This window comes from Gopherus evgoodei, chromosome 7, assembly GCF_007399415.2.
Source record: "Gopherus evgoodei ecotype Sinaloan lineage chromosome 7, rGopEvg1_v1.p, whole genome shotgun sequence".
Lineage (NCBI taxonomy): Eukaryota > Metazoa > Chordata > Testudines > Testudinidae > Gopherus > Gopherus evgoodei.
In genome coordinates, this window is record NC_044328.1 from 42,525,770 (window position 1) to 42,546,276 (window position 20,507).

At 44.4% G+C, this 20,507-nt stretch overlaps 1 protein-coding gene across 1 annotated transcript in view; it reads left to right on the forward strand.

The window, feature by feature from the left end:
• The window catches only part of ADAMTS14 (ADAM metallopeptidase with thrombospondin type 1 motif 14), a 91,823-nt gene extending 79,019 nt beyond the window's left edge, over nucleotides 1-12,804 (forward strand). The window contains exons 15-22 of the mRNA XM_030569834.1: nucleotides 73-156; nucleotides 2,664-2,827; nucleotides 3,769-3,934; nucleotides 6,671-6,803; nucleotides 7,390-7,597; nucleotides 8,668-8,797; nucleotides 9,688-9,798; nucleotides 12,176-12,804. Coding sequence (XP_030425694.1) covers nucleotides 73-156; nucleotides 2,664-2,827; nucleotides 3,769-3,934; nucleotides 6,671-6,803; nucleotides 7,390-7,597; nucleotides 8,668-8,797; nucleotides 9,688-9,798; nucleotides 12,176-12,804 — 1,625 coding nt within the window. The remainder of the gene's footprint in view (nucleotides 1-72; nucleotides 157-2,663; nucleotides 2,828-3,768; nucleotides 3,935-6,670; nucleotides 6,804-7,389; nucleotides 7,598-8,667; nucleotides 8,798-9,687; nucleotides 9,799-12,175) is intronic.
• Nucleotides 12,805-20,507: the final 7,703 nt, after the last annotated feature.

Sequence of the window (20,507 nt, forward strand, 5' to 3'; positions counted from 1 at the left end):
TTCCACAGAATTTAAACTTGCCTGCTTTGCTATCAGTTTTTTGAGAATGCTTTACTTTTGTTTAATTTTCAGTGGGTGTTTTGAAAATGTTTGAGATTCCGGCTGGGGCCAGATACATTCAGATAGAAGAGATGGAGCCGGCCTCCCATAGCATTGGTGAGTACTGAACAACCAGAGAGCACAGACAGACTCAGAGATGGGTATTAGCCAGTTTGGCCTAGTGTTGATTAATCAAAGCTTTCAGGCTTGGGTTATCTAAAATAGATGTGGTAGTCACACTTTCAAAATGTGTATGGAAGTGCAAAGGGGCAGTTGCATGCACAAAATATTCAGGTGCATGGATAAAATGGGAAACTGAGTGCAAAAGGCTGAATTATCACCCAGATCCCAGTGAAATGAGTAGCCCTTAGCCCACTTCCTTGCACAAAAGTCAGAGAAGACCAACATTTGTTCTTACACAGAACTAGCAGACAGTTTAGCCGGTTCTGTGTGAATATCAGTTGCTGCTTAGGAGGAGCCTTGGAATGGAATAGCAGAGGGTGGTGAAGAATTGAACTGTTTTGGCAGAACTGGGTATGTGTGCTCAGGAGTGGAATTGCAAGGCGTGTTCCATGTCAGAATTGAGGTATGTTGGCAGAGCTGGGAGCAGGAGGCCAAAGAATTTGTACAACATTTGCCTTTGTTCATGGCTGGCGCTAGCCAATGATTCCATTCTGTCACTTCCATGAGCACTAACAGTCAGCTGAAAAAAAAAGAAAATGTAGAGTCCTGGGGCCAAATCCTTGGGACAGGGGAAGGATGTTAAGGGGCAACCTTAAAATCCATCCTACCCCATCCAGTCCTGTGGCTGCTGGGTGCCAAGTATGTCATGAGTTGCATCTAAGAACATCTTCATGGCTGTTCTAAGCTGCACTGGCTGGTAATGGCTCCCAAGGACCTTTCAACAACTGGGGATTGGCTAGATAGAGCAGCTCCTCAGCCACGCCTGTCTATACCAGGAGCATAGGGGATAGTGTAGGAGCTGCTGTGCTGGCCCTAAGCCACTTGAGGATTTCTCCACACTGGGGGAAGCCCGTGTATCTGGTTAAGCCAGATTAACAGCCCCTTTGTGCTGCTAAAACAGGGCCAAGGAGGCACAGCAGGGCAACATCCTGGCCTTTAAAGTCTTCTATAGAGTGATCCTTCTGTTTCTCTTACTCTGCACTGTTTAAAAGCACATTGGAGTGAGTGGGTATTTGTGTGTGCGCGTATGATTGAGAGAGAAAGTTACTTGAAAATGACGAAGTAGTTAAGCTGGAGTAGCTGCTTCCAGCCTCTTGCATCTCAATTTGCAGCTCTACTTCTCTGCTGTCTCCAAAATCCTTCTTAGTGAACCTTCCAGTGAAGCTGGCTGTGTGATCCTGTAGTGAGAACTCACACAATGCTTCTCTGTGTGAGGTATATTCTCAAAGGGCTGGGTCTTGAAGCCAAATCTCTTTCAGACATTGGAAGGGTGTGTATGTGTCTGTATGTTTTCGTTCTGCTCAGAAGACCATTAATTCAAAGGATGAGTTGGAATGTCAGGGGGATTGGTCTGTCTTGATCAGCCCTACACGCACATGCCTGTTCATTCAGTGGAATGTATTCAGGCTCTTCCATGAGCAGCTGCTCACAGCCTTGTTCTCTGCACTGCAGACACAAGCCCCACAACGATGTATTTTCTTTAGAAAGGCAGAAAAGAGACATTTTCATCTGCCTGCGTGTTCCCTCGAATTCTGGGCCTGAGGCCTCTGCCAGTGCCTCTCAGTTCCAACCGGCAATACTGCTCTTCCAGTCCTGGGCCTTACACAGCTCTGCCAGTACATCTCACTCTTGACCTACAGCACCTCTGCTATCTCTTTTTTGGGCCTCCCTGTACATAGATTCCTAGGGGTGTTATCTTAAATGGTTGGTTTGTGATGTGGGCAAACCCATTTCACTTGCCATTTAAGCTACTATTTGAGCCCAGATGTTTTTCTGTAAAGACCTAGTGCATTAACCCATGCCACAGTCCAGGCCTGCAGTCTCGTCCGTGAATAACATTACTTTTACCTTTCTGGCAGAAGATTAGATCACAATCGAAAGACTAATAGGACTTGCTTTGCTTACAGTCAGTAGTATACAGTTGTTAATACACCTCTACCCTGATATAACATGACCCCATATAACACGAATTCGGATATAACGTGGTAAAGCAGTGCTTTATAGGGGAGGGGCTGCACACTCTGGTGGATCAAAGCAAGTTCGATATAACACAGTTTCACCTATAAAGCGGTGAGATTTTTTGGCTCCTGAGGACAGCATTATATCGGGTAGAGGTGTATATAGGGCCAGAGTTGCAGGTGCTATTTTGGCACCTAAACAAGAGCCAGATTTTTAATTGCTCAGCTCCCAGCTGCTCCCACTGTGATACTTAATGGCCGGATTTTCAAAAGACCAACCAACTGAGCCCAAATTCTGAGATCTTTTTTATGCATATCTGGTCTGTAATGAGAAATATTTTCACCATGAAGGTCTAATACAATTCCCATCCTTAGGGATTTCTTCTGGTCAGTTAAATTCCCATGCATTATGCTCACAATTCATTTTTCTGTCCCTAAAGGTCTTTAGCAGGGGAAAATTACTTTGTGAACTTCTTTTCCCAGCTGTTAAGAATCAAGCTACTGGAAACGTCATCCTTAATGCCAAAGACAGGGAAGCCAAAAGCAAAACCTTCATTGAGATGGGCTTGGAGTGGGAATACACAAACGAGAATGGCAAGGAGAGCTTGAAAACTAGCGGCCCCCTGCATGAAGCAATCAGTGTGCTGGTGAGTAACACTGTCTTGTCCTCAGGAGATGTGGTGGGCACAATCATTCACTGAAGCAGAGCACACAGTGAAATCACTGTTGCAAATGCTAGAAAAGCCTGATATACAATGCAGAATGGAATGGCGGAATTTCATAGTGGAAGGACATATGGCGTAAATCCCACAAAACTCTTAAAAGTTATTTTAAAAAATGAAATTAACTAGCCATAATCTAATAGCGATTAAAATACTTCAGGACGTGCAGAAATACACTACGAATGCACTTCTCAGAACCCTGAATGTTTTTGACCTTGCATCTGACAAAGTATCAAGGCATACGACCATAGCCTGCCATACACACCCTGTTCTGGCTTATCCCAGCATTAACGGGTTCTAGATTCCCCATGCCTCGGTGGAAGAAAAGCTCATCCTCCCTGCCCTGCAATGTCTTAGAATATGTGTTCACTTATTGGTATAGAGTGTTACAAACAACACTTCTGTGCCTCCTTGTATTTCTAAAATTATAGTACAGTTTTCTATTTATGCAGATAAGGTAGAAAGTTCTGTGTATGAAGTCTAGAGTTTGAACATATATTTTGATATGTCATGGGCATTTTCTGCACATGTACAGTGGTCCAATACAGAGTATGTTCTGTGAGTATTTTAGAATCCTTCCAGTCATTTTAGATTAATCGAAATATTTTGAATGGATCAAGAGTTCTTCATGTTAACTGAAAGTTTTCTCTTTTCTATCTGTGGTGTTTGTTTAATTTCTTTCCTGTTCCTTTCTTCTTCTTTCTTTTCTTCTACTTTTCATGTTATGTGTCTATATGCTACATTGTCATTGTTTGCATCCTCTTTAATTCCTCTCCTCCTTCCCCTCTCACCCTTTCCCACAATTTCATTCTCTTTCTCTCTTCCTTGCTCCCTCTACACTGCCTTTGTTCTTTCTCTGATCCCAGGTTATCCCACAGGAAGATGAGTCGAAGAGCAGCCTGATGTATAAGTACATTATCCATGAAGACCTGCTGCCGGTGATTGGAAACAATAATGTCCTTCTTGAAGAGACGGATTCCTATGAGTGGGCCCTCAAGAGCTGGTCTCAGTGCTCAAAGGCTTGTGGAGGAGGTCTGTTTCTCTTTTATATGTCTGTTAAGCTGTAGTACATGGTCACATATATGTCGTGCTCAGATTTCTTGGACCTGTAGGGCAGTATGAGTCAAAGTAGGCCTCTGAGTTTTAGATATCCATATACCTTAATTACCTAATTCTCTATTCTTTAGCAATTCCAAGCCTTAAATTCCAGGATGCTTGGGGAGCCAATCTAACTTCCTTTGGTAGTACTCTGATATACTGCTTTCTTTGGGAGTCTAGTTTGACGCATCATCTGATTCCCTCATTTGCTTAAGATTTCTGTGGCTTCTTAAAACCTGGGATTTCTGAGATGGTAATTTGAGTGTCACAGGGAGATTGGCCCCTTTAGGAGCTTTTGGAGTGGTCCAATGCACTTGTGATATGTCAGCTGCTTCCCAGTTGGATTTTAAGAGATGGGACCTGGGCCATATAAGTGGAAGAGCCTAACAACAGACCAGGTCAGTCTGGGGATTGGAAGGTGAGAGATGTCAGAGATCAGCAATCTGGAGGATTGTCTCCAGGGAAAGCTGAAAAGAAGGAGGACTAGTTTGCTGACTTTTCAGCCTCCCAGCGCTGGCTCTCTGGCTAAGGAAAGGGCTGAGGGCCAGGAAGCCAATGGAGGGGCTAGCCTGCTGAGCTTCCTGGGCCAGAAAAGGCTGGAAAGGGCTGAAGGCTGAGAGCAGCAGAGAGAGATAGCTGCTGGCTCTCTGAGCCGGAGAGCTGAGCTGGAGAGCCAGAAGAGGACTAAAGACTGGGGGAGGCATGGTGAGAGACAGTGGAGCCATACTAGAAAGGCGAGCGTGGTGAGAGATGTTGGAGCTGTACCAGAGAACCTGAGTATGGTGAGAGATGATGGGGCCATACTTAGTGTATTCATAGACTATTGGGACTTGGAAACTAACTGTACTATTTGGACTGTGCTGGGGAATTCTGGATTATGGTTGTGGGACTGTTGTTATGGTTTATGTGCACAGAGCTTTATTGGATAATAAACTAACCCTGCAAAGGCTAGGTATCCTTAGAAAGTCTTTGTGGATTATTTCTGAGATGATCCACTGAAGGGGAAACAGGCATGTGCACGGGATGTGCTGCGGCATGACGCTGGAGGGCACCCAAAGGGGCTGCCCCATGACAGTTATAAAGACCCTTGCAATTATTGCAGAGCATTCTCTGATGCAGCTCTACTCCAAACGCACAATGTCATATTTTTCAACATTCTTTTTTAATGATACCTGCAGAAGTTTGAGTAAATTTCTTTTGTTCACACAGCATAGGTAATTGTGCACACAGGTGCCATTTTTTATGTTTGAATGCTGGTTTTGCACAATTAGAAGGTGCACTAGCAATTTTTATAATCTCAGTTAAGGAGGATTCCTGAAAATGTAACCAGGGGGTCTTTAAGTCAGGTTTCTGCAGCTTTGCTTAAAAGCACAGACCCAGGCGCTATACAAATGAGAATCATCTCACTGTTATTCTTACAGATTTGGAGAAGGGCCTAATCATAGGAACTTATAGAAATAGAAAGGCCTGTAAGACCCAGTAGCACTTCCACCTGTTATTGCTGGTTTGTTCCCGCCGGTACCTGAGTCATTCCCTACACTGAGGAACAGGAAGTGTGTGTGTCTGTGTGCAGGTTCTGGCGTGCTTGTTACGCAAATAAATGGATAAGACGCCACACTTACACAAGTTACAAATCCTTATAGCACCCGTTTCAAGGCGGGTGAAATCATCATAATTATGGAGCAAATAAATGTAAACTCTATCCAGAGCACTGAAATAAATCAGTTTTTAAAAGGCAAAGCAGATCTGATGGCTCCATCTTGTTCTCATTTCCTTGTTATTATGATTTTTTTAAAATAAATATTGGCATATGGGAAGGTTTTCAGGGACTGGCAGAGATGGAACTGAAATCCTTGTTTTAGCTACAAGCTGCTGCAATATGACCTTCTCTTATACGTGCTCCACCAATGAACACAATCCTGACATGGAGAGATCAACCTCTAGGAGAGTGAATGGAAGCTCATGCTTCAGGCTAGCTTAGCCCAGATCTGGTCTTTTTCCAAGCAAATGTGACCAGTGTGCCAAATTCTAACAACGTTTTGGGGCTCTTTTGTGATGTGGATTCTTTTCTTTTCCATCAGGGGAAGTAAGCTCCAAGTAAGGTCCATCAAAGTCTTTTCAATAGTCACAAAATGCACCAGAGCTCAGGGGCTCATCTGCTAAGTCCCCTTTGTCATCCCTTAGGGACCTTATGGCAGTGGCCTAAATTAGAGCTACTCCCTTGCACACTCACCCTGTGTCTGAGCAAAATTTGGATGCAGTCAGAATGCAATCTGGAATCTGGTCCTAGTTTTGCAGAGATGAAATGGCATTTCCCATTGGCTACATAGCAGCCAGCAACTATATGGGTCAGGCCGGAAGATGAGAATGACTGGGGAATGACTTGAGTAGCAATATCTCACCACCACCTCCTTGTTGACTGCAAATATATTTGGTGCCTTTGTGCGTTTGTGTGTGTACAGCCTACAGTAAGTATTGTCTGGCTGCATTATGGCCCCTTATATGACATGCTGAACTCCATAGTTGGAGTGCAAAGTCATAGCAGAAAAGCAAGAGGAGCTAGTTAGGGGGATCCAACTAATGGTCATCAAGGTGAGTTCCAAACTAAGTTGTTTCTATACTAGTGATTCCTTTACTCTCTGTGTATTTTTCTTTCTGTGGTTCCTTCAGGCATCCAGTACACCAAGTATGGCTGTCGGAGGAAAAGCGATAACCGGATGGTGCATCGGAACTTCTGTGATAATGGCAAGAAACCCAAGCCAATCCGGAGGCGATGTAACCCACAGGAGTGCTCCCAGCCAGCGTGAGTTCTCCCCCCTACGATCATGACACTCTGCTGTGCCTGCAGGAAGGGGCTCAGGGTTAAGACCGGAGGCTCTGGTCATTTTCATTATTTGAAAATTGTAGTTTTCTTTTAACCCCCCTGAAAAGTATAAAATCTTGGTGACCCAGTACTGTCCAAATAAGGCAGGGACATGTGCGAAGGAACTGACAATGACTTAAATCATGGAAGGCATAACCATTCCTAATGGGTTATGCAGGCTGTCGTAGAGGGACCAAGACAAACTTGCCATTGTTTGGCCTACTGGAGTCCAACACATTAGATCAGCACAAAACCCAACTGTAAGGCTCAGAGAGACAGGTTATCAGCTTCTGTAAATCAAGTAGCTCCACTGAATTCAGTGGAGTTGTCCTGGTTGACACCTGCTGAGGATTTGCTCCTTAATCTGACGTCTATGCTACAGCTAAAAATATGAGCTTCCAGATCTCTTCCAAAGACTCTCAGTCTGTGATCTCAAAGCTTCAGAAAGATAAGCCAATCAGAATCTGAAAAAGTCCAAATATTCTCCCCCTCAACCTGTTGACAGTGCTGTATTTTAATGATTCAGCTGGATGGCAGATGAATGGGGAGCCTGCAGCAAGTCCTGTGGCAAGCTGGGAGTTCAGATAAGGGTGGTGCAGTGTGTCCAGCACCTCCTGAATGGCACGAACCGGACGGTACACACCAAATACTGCACAGGAGATCGACCAGACACACGCAGGCCCTGCAGCCGCTTGCCCTGTCCAACCCAATGGAGGACAGGAGCCTGGTCCCAGGTGCGTGAGCTCAGGTTCTGCAATGCATACGATGTTGGGACATAGTAAAGCTTTTATTCTGCACATCTGTAGATCTGTAATTAGTTGTTACCTGATTCAAAAACTCGAGAAAGCATGATCATCATACATCTTGGGAGCCAGCTGGCATGCAAAAGAACCTGCTTCACTACTATGGAAAACCCACCAATCTTGGGTGATTGGTGGCCAGTGGCCATGCTGAGTAGCTGGGGGTTAGCACTGAAACTTCTCTTATTCTGGTGGGAGCTGAGAGCATTTTCACAGTCAGGAGGATAATTTTATACAGCATACACAGTGTAACATTATCCAGAGATATATTTCATTGTAAGTGCCTGATTCAAAGCCCAGTGAAGTCAATAGGAAGATTTCTGTTGAATTCCTTGGGCTTTGGATCAGGCCCTAGAGAACAAGGCCTGTGGGAGGACCACATTTGTTATGGGTTAATGTAAATCACCTAGATAGCAAATGAATTCTATAGTGAACTAGATAATGACATAGACGGCCGCTGACATTATTGTTTGGGTTTGTAGAAAGGCAAGAGAAAAGTAGCTTTCTATGTAGTCCTTTTAGAGGCAGACAGGGATGTGTATATGTGGGCATGGTAATGCCTCTGTCCAGCCCAGAAGAAAGCTAAGTCACTAGTGGCAGAGTAGGGATGGAGGATTTGGGGGGCGCTTATAATGGGTGACCAGTGGTATTAAACTTAGGGGGCAATGCTTGGTATGTAATTCACTTCAGTGCATTTGAGAAGCCAAACCTTTCATCTCCAGAAGTACCTTTATGATATAGAGATGAAAGTCATTCTCAAGTTGGAAGGTTACGCAGTATCCAACCAAGGGAACAAATTTCACCAGAGCTGGGGAGATCTCTATCCATTGGTCTGAATACTAATTTGTGTGTGTTTATATACATAGTCCTGCACATGTGCACACAAACACAGAGTTCTTTTTGAATCCCCTTGTACCATGAGGTGCATTTCGATGTCTCTGTCCCTGCTTTTCCCCCCGGCACTGACAGGTGTATTTTTTCCCCTCCTTGGCGATTTGTCACAGTGCTCAGTCAGCTGTGGAGAAGGCATCCAGCAGCGCCAGGTGGTGTGCAAGGCCAGTGACAATAGCATTGGGCAATGTGAAGATGAGAAACCAGAGACTGTCCAAGTCTGCAAAATGGCAGCGTGCCCAGGTGAGAGGAGCTGAAATGTCACTGGAGCAGACTCTCCTAGAGTCAGTCATGGAATCAAACTGAGAAACGGTCAGTGGTGTGGTACAAGTTGAACTTCTTTGCATGGAGATCTATTCTACTGATGTGTAAGGCTATGGAAGGTGATGTAGTTTACATGCCGAGGAGCAGAAGAAGGTGTTATAAGATATAAGTTAAGGATTCAGGTTGTTCCTGAAAATCCACTTCCATAGATACAGGTATTCACATATTCCCATTCGCTTCAATTTAAAACAGCCGTCTTGGTAGAGCACCTGTGCTGTGCTGCTAACTGTACTAGTCAGTAAGCCCTGATGTTCCATCAGCTTCAGGGGAATGCTAATGACACAATGGCAACACAGCTGAAGTAACCTTCAGGACCAGCAGGAAAAAACGTTAACAGACACTGACATTACCGAAATGTACAGCACTCCTGGCCTTTCCAGTTTTTGTCCGTTCTTTAGGACCAGAGATCGTGTAAAATTTTCTGATGGTGTTACGATGTGTGAATAATTGATGATTAAGGTGAGACCATCAAATTTATTTTAATCTTTGGCCAAGATTTTTAACAGTGGTTTTGGATGCCTTGGTTTTGGGTGCCCAATCTAAGATTCCTTACAGGGGCCTAATTTGCAGAAAGCTGAGCACCTGCTCTCAGAAAATCAGGTCCCTTTTTAAGGTGGCTCAGGTTGCACACCCAAAAATTGAGGCACCCCAAAACCCTTGTTACTTTAAAAAATCTTGATGTGTGTCTCTAGAAGACAAGGGCTAGTGCAAGGAACCCTCCCCACCATACCTACTCTCAGATTCTTTTGGAAATGCCTCTGTTGGGCTAATCTTTATGCCTAAACTTTCTGGCCTTGATCTACCTACAGGAAAGCTACCAAGTATTGCAGCAAATGCAGACACCAGTGATCATGTGACTCCGAAAGTACAGTGGGTACCCCAGGATGGGCCCAAAAATCCTGTTAACAAGATATCTTCAAGTAAGTTTTCCTTCTTCCTAAATTTGTCTCTTGGAGCAGAAGTCTCTTTACCTGCATTACTCAGGAAGGGATTCTGCTGTTAAATGTTTACAAGCTGCCTTCTTCCTCTTCCGTGACTGAAGTGGAAATAACTTAATGGAGGACACCATTTTTTGAAGGTCAGTGGAGGGAGACCTTTCTCAAAGGGAGATCAAAAGGTTAAAGCCCCATAACGGACATCAGAGGAGAATACAAGCTTAGCTTGGTTGCAGTCTGAAGTTATGAAATGCTACCATGCTAAGATGGGTGTGCTGGGAAGTGTCCCACCACCTTCCTATTTCATGTGTAGTGAGATTGAAGTTAGACCACTAGCACTGTTCTTTGTCCTTCCCTAAAGTCTGCATTCAGCACTCACCTGAACTGCCTGTTCAGAAACCAGACCTTTGCTGCACTCTGTTCAAGTGTTGTAGGTTCCCTTCTCCATTTCTTCCCCTGCCATCCTCCCTGCTCCCTTCTGTGGGTTTTGCAGTTGGAGAATGACCCAAACTCTTTTCTGACTCTTTCGCTTGACAATTAAACAAGTCACTGAGGTTTCACTTTTGTATCTAACCCTGAAATTAGGGTGCCATCTAGTGGCCCTTGATACATAGTTGCAAGGATTTTCTTAGTGTCGGAGGGGTAGCCATGTTAGTCTGTATCCACAAAAACAACAAGGAGTCTGGTGGCACCTTAAAGACTAACAGATTTATTTGGGCATAAGGTTTGGTGGGTAAAGAACCTGCTTCTTCAGATGCATGGAGTGAAAATTACAGATACAGGCATAAATACATATTGGCACATGAAGAGAAGAAGGGAGTTATGTTACAAGTGAAGAACCAATGTTGAAGGCCAATTTCCAATGGCCTTCAAAATTGGTTCTCCACTTGTAAGGTAATTCCTTATATACACACATGCACAAACCCCAATATTTTTTGGCAAGTGAATTCCCTTGTAAATATTGTCATTATTTTTAATGTTATTATTTTTGTAGTGGTACAAAGAGCAGTGACACGTTGGGTCAGATGGCCTTTTCCTAATCTTAGAGTTCTTGGGTTGTGTTAGGAAACTGGATAGCTACATGGACAGGGAATTTGTAACTTTTAAGTTATTTCAAATCTGACATAAGGAGGTAGTGACAGGAAGTTGTTATCATTTGATGGCCTCTCTGGATTAAGCTGATAGTCCCATTCTATTAGTGGGCAAATGTCAACATCATAACATGATTCTAACAAATGACTTTCTTGTCATTTTTATCTGCTCCTGCCAAAAGTATGCTAGATTCTTGTCTAGATGTGAGGAAGGCAAAGTCCCTGCCCCAGGCCTCAGTTCAGCAAGGCATTTTAACACATGCATACAGAGTAATTCCATTCAAGTCAGTGGGATGTATGATAAAAATTATGCATTTTCTTAGGTACCTTGCTGTATCAGGGCTCCAAAGAAGTAGACATGAGAAGGATTAAGGGTCTGATCCAAAGCCCTTGGAATGCCTTCCATTGATTTCACTGGGCTTTGCATCAGGCCCTAAATGAGCCTGGAGTCTTTAATTAGCGTCTCATCCTTAAAGATGATTCTTCCTCAGCAGCATTGAGGCCTATTGGCATGGAGGAACTTCCATGGCTGTTAATTTTACTTCTTCTGTCCTGTGGGTGGGTGGATGTCTTCAGCAGCAATGTGACTCCAGCACTTACCACTCAACGCTAACGTCATCTAGTAAAATCAAAACAACAGAGTTATTCAGTTATATTGATTTGTAGTGACAATTGTAGCAATGTTTATAAGGCTGCATCTGGAGTCTGTAAACTCCCTCTAAAATGTTGGCCTTATTTGAACTCGTCTCCTAAAGGTGAAAGGTCCTACATCTTATTGCTAATCCCCTCAGCCAAACATTTCACCATTTTGGTTCATTTAAGAAAACATCTGTGCATCTTTGCACGTCTTGATTTTGTTAGGAAGTGGGAGTACCAAAATACTGCAGAGAAGTAAGCTGTAGCTTTGGTATGAACAGTTTATCTAATAATAATAATTAATAATTAATATTTTGGTACTTCTGTTCCACCTTTCCTTTGAGGAGCTGAGTGCTTCCAACATGCCTGAAACCAGAAAGTCAAGATGTACAGATTCAGAGAGGGTCACAGGAGAATTCAGTTTTCAATGCTTAAATCAAGCCTTGAATTTGAAATTTGACCAATGCTAAACATAATGTAACACCAAGTGTAATATGGCATTTTACTCTGACAGCAGCTTTATGGGATAATTTTAAACCCATGTATGCAGTGATTTTTGGATCGTATTTTATGCACATTATCATTGTACGTCCTGGTTATACTCACTAGCTTCTTTATAAATGTCTTTGTCACAGAAGAGCCTTGCCTTGGAGACAAGTCCATATTCTGCCAGATGGAAGTTCTGGCTCGCTACTGCTCTATCCCTGGCTACCACAAACTCTGTTGTGAGTCCTGTGGCAAAAAGGACTCCACCACCAGCGTGCTGCCCAGTGTAAACCAAGGTGCTTCAGAGACTGAAACTCATGAGGGTGCTTTCTTTCTCAGCCCAGTCACACCCCTGCCTTTTCATCCCACTGCCCGGCACCACCCACATAGGATACAAAGCACAGCTGCCAAAGAGACAGACACATCCCAAGCTGCTCATGCCCAGCTGCCCAGCACGGAAGGTTCAGCTGCCCATGGAACCTCTTGGGCTAATGCTGCGACCCAATCTCGGGGCACTCCAGTCGATGATACTTCAAAAGTTGGCACCTCAAGACCACTACCTCCTAGCCGGCATGCTGCAGCAGGTCAGAGTTCTGGGGAACTCTGGGGCAGCACTGCCTTTCAATGGTTTTCTCCTGCTTTGAACAAACCTGCCGGTGTAAACAGCAAAAGCGATTCCTCTGTCCCCTCCCAGGGCGTAGCACAATGGAGAATGCATAGTACGGGATCCGAGCAGCTGGGGAACAGTCTCAGGACCTCCTCCCCTGTTGTGACATGAAACATTTTCCCAGTGTCTCTCTTGTCGACGGTTTACATGGGCAGAGCAGCCAAGTTTCCGAGCCACTTTCGGAAACGGATGAGACACAGATTTAAAAACCAAACAGAAGGCTACCGAAAAAACGACTTCATTTTTATGACTTTTCAGCAGTGGCACTTTTTAATTCTTTATTGGAATAATGAAAAAAGATCAAATCAAAGGAAGAAACAAAAGGAAGAAGCAGCACTGGCCACTGGATTGTAAATGAACCCCAAACAGTGGCTGAGCGCGCACAGCTTGTGTAGACCACACCTGGTTACCTCAGAGAGTGGCTTGAATCAATTGGGCATTTCCTTCCAAGGTGCTGCAAAGAGATTTTTCAAGCAATAAAACAAAACTCAACCGAAAGGACCGTTGACCCTCAGCTCAGTCCTCACTCACCTGCTGCTGTTATCCATGTGGCAAGGATCACAGTGGATTCTGAAATCCTGTTGGAAATGGTGCTGCAAATAGATTTTCTATTCTTAACCTCAGTGAAGAGCAGAGCAAGGGGGCAGGGGAACAGCAGGCCAGATGGACTTGTACTCTTTATGTGTAGATGGGGAGACCCAGTTTCAAAAGCAGGGTCAGGAGAGGAGCTGTCAGTATCCTGACCCAACTGGGAGAGGAATGGTACATGGCAGGGGTGTTTGGCTTCTTTGGGGCGGGGGCGGGGGGAGGGTGGTCATTGGACTGCACTGTGCTTACAACCTGTCTCCAGCTGTGTAGGGTGTCCTTTCAAGGCTGGCAGTGGTGTTTGTGTCTAGAGGTTCTACCTAGTGAGGCAATGGCAAGGTCAGTCACCAGAGAAAGAGGCAGAAGTGGGGGAAGAAGCGTGGCATTACCTGCAGAGAGAACGAGGGAATTCAGTACATAAATATGTTGCAAATTCCTGTGTTTGTGAAAGAAGTATGTTGCCCTGAAGGTCCCGAGGAGAGCATCCCCTGTGTAGAACAGTTTGGTTAGCGATGTGTGGATCTGACAATGCATGTCTCTTCATTTGAAATTTTGGCTGGGGGTATGTGTGCTTGTCCTCTAAAACTGTTCTGTAAGGTGCTGTTTTGATTCCTGCTGAGACTGTGAGTAGGGAGGGTCTCAGAGCCCGAGTTCCAGCCCAAGCATAAACATCTACACTGCAGTTAAACAGCCCTGTGGCCTGAGCCCTGTGAGCCCCAGTCAGCTGAAATTGGCCAGCCACTGGTGTTTAATTGCAGTGGGGACATACCCATCTAGTCTGACTCTGTTCCTGCTCCCACTGAAGTCAATGGCAAAACTCCCACAAGCAGGATTAAACCCAGTCAAGCAAGGTGCTGAACATCTCCTGAGAGGGCTGACTTCAGTGGGAGTTGAGGGCTCTCAGAAGATTGCAGCTGGCGTTCGGTGCTTTGCAGGAGCCAGGCCTAATCTGGACAAGATGGACACAAATAAGACAAGACAACAGTTTGGGCAAAGGCAGGTGAGGGATCATTGCAAATCAGAATAAGGTAGGCAAATTTGCTGGAATAGTAGGTGGGTTTGAAGGCCAGGCCTGGCTTGGCAGCCAGATGTTGAGACATGAGTCTGGCTGCAAATCCGTTCTCGCATTTTTCTGACATTTGTGCTCACTGTGGGCTTGCTTTTGCTCCCACTGAAATCAGTGGCAAAATTCCCTGCTGTCTTCAGGGAATTCCCTGCTGTCCCCTGTAGTTGTCACTGGTGCAGGAAAGAATGTGGGTCAACTGATTTGCAGCATGCCTTCAGTCTCTAGACTGCAAGCCTGATGGAGTTAAGGAGTGTTAAGGAGTTAAGGAGTCTTCAGAGCTCAGTAAGAGCCAGATCCACCTCAAGCCTTGTGTGAAGGGCTGAGTCCAGACCTCGTCTTGACTTGGCTGCTGAGGAAGTCCAGCCCTTTGTAGGTGGTGCCCAGCATCCTGAAGGGGTGCGTCCTAGATAATCTTCCTCTTGTATCAGAGACCAGGATGCTCACTTGCCTCAAACGGATGCTGTAAAGAGAAAGATCTTGTTGCCCCTTCTTGACCCGAGCAGCTAGTCAAATTTCAGGGCCTTGGGATGTTCCAGCTGGAAGTAACAATTGATGGAGTCTAGTATTTTCTTTGCTGCAATCTTGTTTATTTACAAGGAATGTGCAAAGCCCTGTTTCTCTGATTGCAGGAGGAATCGAGAGCAAAAGGAGCATTTCCTTAGCTTACTGCCCCAAGCCCCTTTAGCCAACAGGCCCAAAAGCTTTTTCCCACTAGCTTTGTCCGGAGTCACACTGTGCTCACAGGCTATTGCTTGGCTTTCTTGCTTTTTGCGTGCCTCTCTGTTCTTGTCTGTCTTCAATTTCTGTGTGTTCTCCCCTTCTTCCCCAACTCACTCCTCTACCTACATGATCCAAAACTCCTGGGTGGGCTCTGTTGGGCCTTGTTTTAACTGTAGTCCCTTAAATGTCTCAGCTATTTTAAGTGAAAGTCACATTCATATGTCAGTTTCAGTGAGGTTTTAACTCAACCCATAACAAGATGTAATCCAGTCCATATGCATATATTGTTGGTTAATGCTTTTAAAGCTTTAATTTTAAATGATGTGTTTGCAAGAAGAAGGGCTCTATAGTATGAATGAAGTATATATACACCAAAGTGACAAAAGGGGTAGAAATGCTCAAAAAACCCCAATAATTTGTTAAACTAATGAAATCCTTTGGGGCCTTTTTGCAGGAATGGGAAGTAGTGAAAAATGGTTCGTTCTTTCCTTACTACCTCTTACATTTTCTGTTTTTTACCTTCTGCATTGGAAGGCTTGCTGTGACATTTTAGCCAAGGGCAAAAAATGCTGAGTATCTGGGTTGGTAATAGCGGCAAAGAGTTCTGTGGCACCTTATAGACTAACAAACATATTGGAACATGAGTTTTCGTGGGTGAATGCCCACTTTGTCAGGTGCATGGGTTGGTAGTGACTCTCTGCACCTGCACATGTGGCTGACAAGATGGGTAGGAAACCATCTCTCGGAATCTGAGACGGGGAGGGATAGCTGGGGTGCCCATGTTTTGGGCCTGAGTGAGGTCACTGGCAGGCACGGAACTCAGAGTCCCAGCTATATGCTTCTGAAGGCTACATTAAGTATTTAAAGGCCAGTGTAATGCTGGAGACTTAGCCCAAGAAAAGGAAGCCATGGACAGAGTGCCTAGTTGGTACGCTGTGCATGCTGTATCAATAATACCTGCCTGGTCTGTTGTAGCTGGTTCTGTTGTAGGGAATTTGAAGCTGTTGGAGATCAGATCAACCAATCCCTGAATGCAAACTACTTGTGACCCATTGTCCCTCAGAGACACTTTCCCAGCCCTGAGATTTACTGATATATAAAACGGGTTTAGTGAAAGCGGAAACCTGATTGGCTTACAAAGGTTCATTTACTCCAGGTAGCTAGTGCAATTTCATGTCAGACCATTGCAGACCCCTTACCAATATGTAACAAACAAGCGTTCTTAAAACTAACAACTCATGTAAGGAAACGGAGTAACAGGACGTCTGTGATAAGAGGCATGCAGGTTTCTGGAACCATCATGGACCCTTTTATAGGTTTGCTGCAGACTGTGGGCCCAATTCTGGCAAGAGCTTCACCAATGTAAATCTGGAGTAACCTCATTGATTTTAATAGAGTTACTCCAGATTTACAAGGGTGTAACAAATCAGAGTCTGGCCCTTAGAGACTTCTTACTGCAAACTGCACACAACATTAGTGGCTTGTCCCTCTGATTGAAATATCATTATGAACTTCTTAAGGGAGTGCTTGAGTGTCAATGTTTATTTATTATGCCAAAGATAATGCTTCATTTTGTGTGTTGTTTACACTTTAAAGAGCATTCTTTTCTAAGACTCTCACCTGAAGCTAACAGCTCCCACCAAGGTACATTATTTTGATGGCAACACCCACTGGGAGGAACGGGTTAGGAAATACCGCATCATCCTCCACAATTCCTGTCTGTAGCCAGTGGTCATCCCTGATCAGTATTGTAAGCAGGTTTGAGTGCCAGAATACCAGCAGCTCCACTTCAGCCCCAGCCTCTGGAGAGTTTGGAGTGGGGTAGGAACTGTTTGCCATCTCACCAACAACTACTCCCAGTGCACCAGCATGGCTAAGGTCTGGAAACCTGTCACATGTGGAGTCAAACTGAGCCCTGATTTCAGGGCTTGGGTTTGACACATTATATCAACATAGCACATAATTAATATAAATTATGCACTAAGACATAGTACGTAATTGTGATGACTCACTGCATCAGCTCCAAAGTCATAATGTGAACTAGTGACTTGTAGGCCACATCTGCTACGACATTTACTTTGAATCCATAGGGAAAAGCTGAGAGGAGGGAACTGTTCCCTGGTGGATATGGTAACATGCATCTCTCCTGCTAGTTCTGTGGCAACTGAATACCGTGTTGGGATTAAGATGAACATAGGCAGTTTTTCAGCTTTTTTCCAGTGAAGCAAAATTTTTCCCTTAAGCAGGTTCAACACATTTGCTCTTTGCCCCCCACAAAACCTGTTTACATCAAGCATTAAAAAACAGTTGCTAACAATCATTGCTTGGGATGTCTCCAGAAAGCAGCACATGTGTAGGCCCTTGCACTTCACACACAACAGCTGTCCTAGGTGTTGTACGACTTTTCTGTTGCAGCATCTGGGGGCAAGTCTTTGTCTCAGGCCTGGCTGAATAAGTAGTTTGTAGCTACTGTGAGCAGGAAGCTACAGGCTTAGCAGCTACACTAGTACACCCATTTCTGTTGCCTATGTCCCACAGTGCAGTGTGTCAGGTTTGGAAATTACCCCAAAGCCCTCACTCCCTGCAACATGATAGAGCACTATAGGATGGTGCTTCAAGGAACCTGGAACCCACTGGTACAACAGTGGTTGTAAGATTGTGTGTGAATGTAGCAAGAGAGTTATGCAAAAGTATTAATGTTGCGAGGACAAGCAACACAACAAACCAGTTGATGCAACTGATGTCCCTAAAATGGTTTTCTTGCTTAGTGTAGAGTGATCTGTAGCGAGTTGGGCATTTGTTTGATGTTGGCGAGGTCCTAATACATACCTGGTTTGCAAACCAGAGAAAACACTAGTCACCACCAGAGCTGGGCACAACAGTGAGACTCAAATGTATATGAAGGAGGTGCAGTTTAAGGTCTTGCACAGGGATGTACCAGTGTTACACCAGCTAATGACACTATGTGTATGGGGCAAGTCACAGCACCAATCTCTCCCTCCCACAGTAGTGAAATTTGTCTCCTCCCACCTCTGCCATTCCCACCCACAAGAAGATTGTATGTTGCAGCCGATACCTAACAGAGTGAGTGGAGCTGGGAGTTGGGGTGGTTTCCTATCTCCTCCTTGGCCGATGAACACGTCAAATCATTCCTGTGATGTAAACTTGTCCAGTGTTATGATGTGTAAAGTTTTGTACATATAAGATTCAGAGCTTTTTAATATTTATTAATTTTGTTGTTGGGTGTTTTTTTGAAACTCTTAATGTAAAAAATCCATTCAATGCCCTCACCTTTTTCTGTTGGTTTATTTTTGAGGGCAGTATGGGAAATATACCATGTGAATAATGCAACCTGTGTGTGGTTATTGAGAAGTGGGTTGAGCAGTAGCAGGGGTCCTGGGCAGTAGTCCCAGATTGTATCTCTCTGCACGTTATGCAAGAGGAGAGGAATGGGCAGGAAGCAGATTTCATTCTGGGTTCAGGAAAAGTGATATGGGGAGGAAGATTATAAAAGTGATGGGAAAAGTCCCATCATTAGATGAAGTAAAATGCCAAGTGCAGAGACCCATTACACTAGTTTGTAGAGCACTTTGAGGTCCTTGCATGGGCCTCATCTCCACTGTCTTGCACCTGTTTAAAGTGAGTATGCAGTACTACTGAGTCTGGATTAGTGGAGTGTAACATCCAAAGAATGAGCTTTGTCCATATTTCTATCATTAGGGGACTGAGTTCAATAACCCTTTCCCCACCTCCCGTCCACCTCTCTGGCTGGGATATAAATCAAAGGCAGTATCAGTGAATTCACGCTTTAAGAAGAACAGTATTTCATTTCTATATTTAATTTCAACAAATCCCATACAGACACACACCTGGCTGGGTCCCATGAAATCTTAGAGATATTTTGGCAGTGTTTCTATTCAGTAAATGAGAATGGCCCAAGAAACACACAAGCACATGCACTTATAAATTAGCAAGCACATTGAAAGGGCTGCAATAACTACATTTCATAAAAACTGGATGAGCCTGCTTGGTTCATGCAGTCTGACCCACTATTGCAGTGTTTGGTTTTAATTATGCTTCATAGTTTCTGTGCAGTGAGACATATGGCCATCTGTTCGGTGAGCAAAATGGGGATGGATTCATTCAAACAAACATCCCATTTTTAAGAAGGCCATGCTGGTTAAAGGGCCAGAGAAATTGCTCCCAGTGGTTTTAAGCTACAAATTTGGAGTAGTAAGTGTGGTTTATCCTAGTTATAAATGTGTAGCAATGCAACCACCAGGAAATCCCATCTCATGGACAGATCATGACCTCTACTCACAGGTTAGAATTTTACTGGAATCCCGGGATGGAATCCAAGTGTATTCGTAACTCACTGCAATTCCATCCCTGTTCTCTGGTACAGTTTAATTGTCAGGGCTCTGTCTAGATGGACAAAAAGCGTGTTACCTCATTCAACTTGGCTTAGCATGATTAGCATCGAGACCTAGGCTCAAACATTCGAAGCCATGTTACCTGGCCCTGTTTTAACCTAGGCTACATCCTTGGCTACTGCACAGCCTGCTAACATGGCTTCAAATGCGTTAGCTTAATAAGACTGGAAAGCTCCATCAACACACCAGCTAACATGTTTGAAAAACACACCCTTTCTGCCAGTCAAGACAGGACCTAGGGCTCTGGGGACTGAAGCTTCCCTCTTTATATCCGGTACCATCAAATTAGAGAAAAATAAAAATCAGTTTAGACTTTCTAAAGAAAAGGTGACTGACCACTTCAAGCCAAAGAACACCACCCAAGTTTTCAGTGTCAGATGAAACTGACAACAGACTAAAGCAGAGAAAGAAACTTTGCTTCATAAACGTCAAACAGAAGTCAATATGAAAAAGTATGAAATACCTGGTAGGAGGTGACATACCACTAGAGGGAGCCAGACACCATATTACTGTTCTAGTACAGGAAGGGGTGAGCTCACAGTTAAGGGTAATCCTTAGGCTCTCTAGGCAAGTGCCTTGTCATTTGAGCTAATGTAGTGCTAATGAGCAGAGATTATTTCAATGACATCCACCCACTTCTGAACACAGCACAGCAGCCCACTAGCTGAGCTCCTATTGGTGTTACAAGCTACCCAGAACACAACTTGTATATTGCTGGGGTCACTGCCCCGTTCAGCTCGTGGCAGAAAAGTGGTGGAGAAAGACGTAAGTAGAGAGAAGCCCAAACCATCCCTATAGCCCTAGCCCTACAATGGGTGCAGCCTATGTGCCGCAGCTGAACACCCTCCAAGCTTTGGGGTGTTTCATGCCAGGATCAGAATTTTGCTTTTCAGCCGCTCTCCAGTTGTAATGCCGCCTTGGCTGTAGCAGCATTTAAGTAAACATGAAAGGCACAGGCCTAGAGCTTGTTTCCTGCATCCTCCTCCTCCTCCCTTTATGGCAGCCTTGTG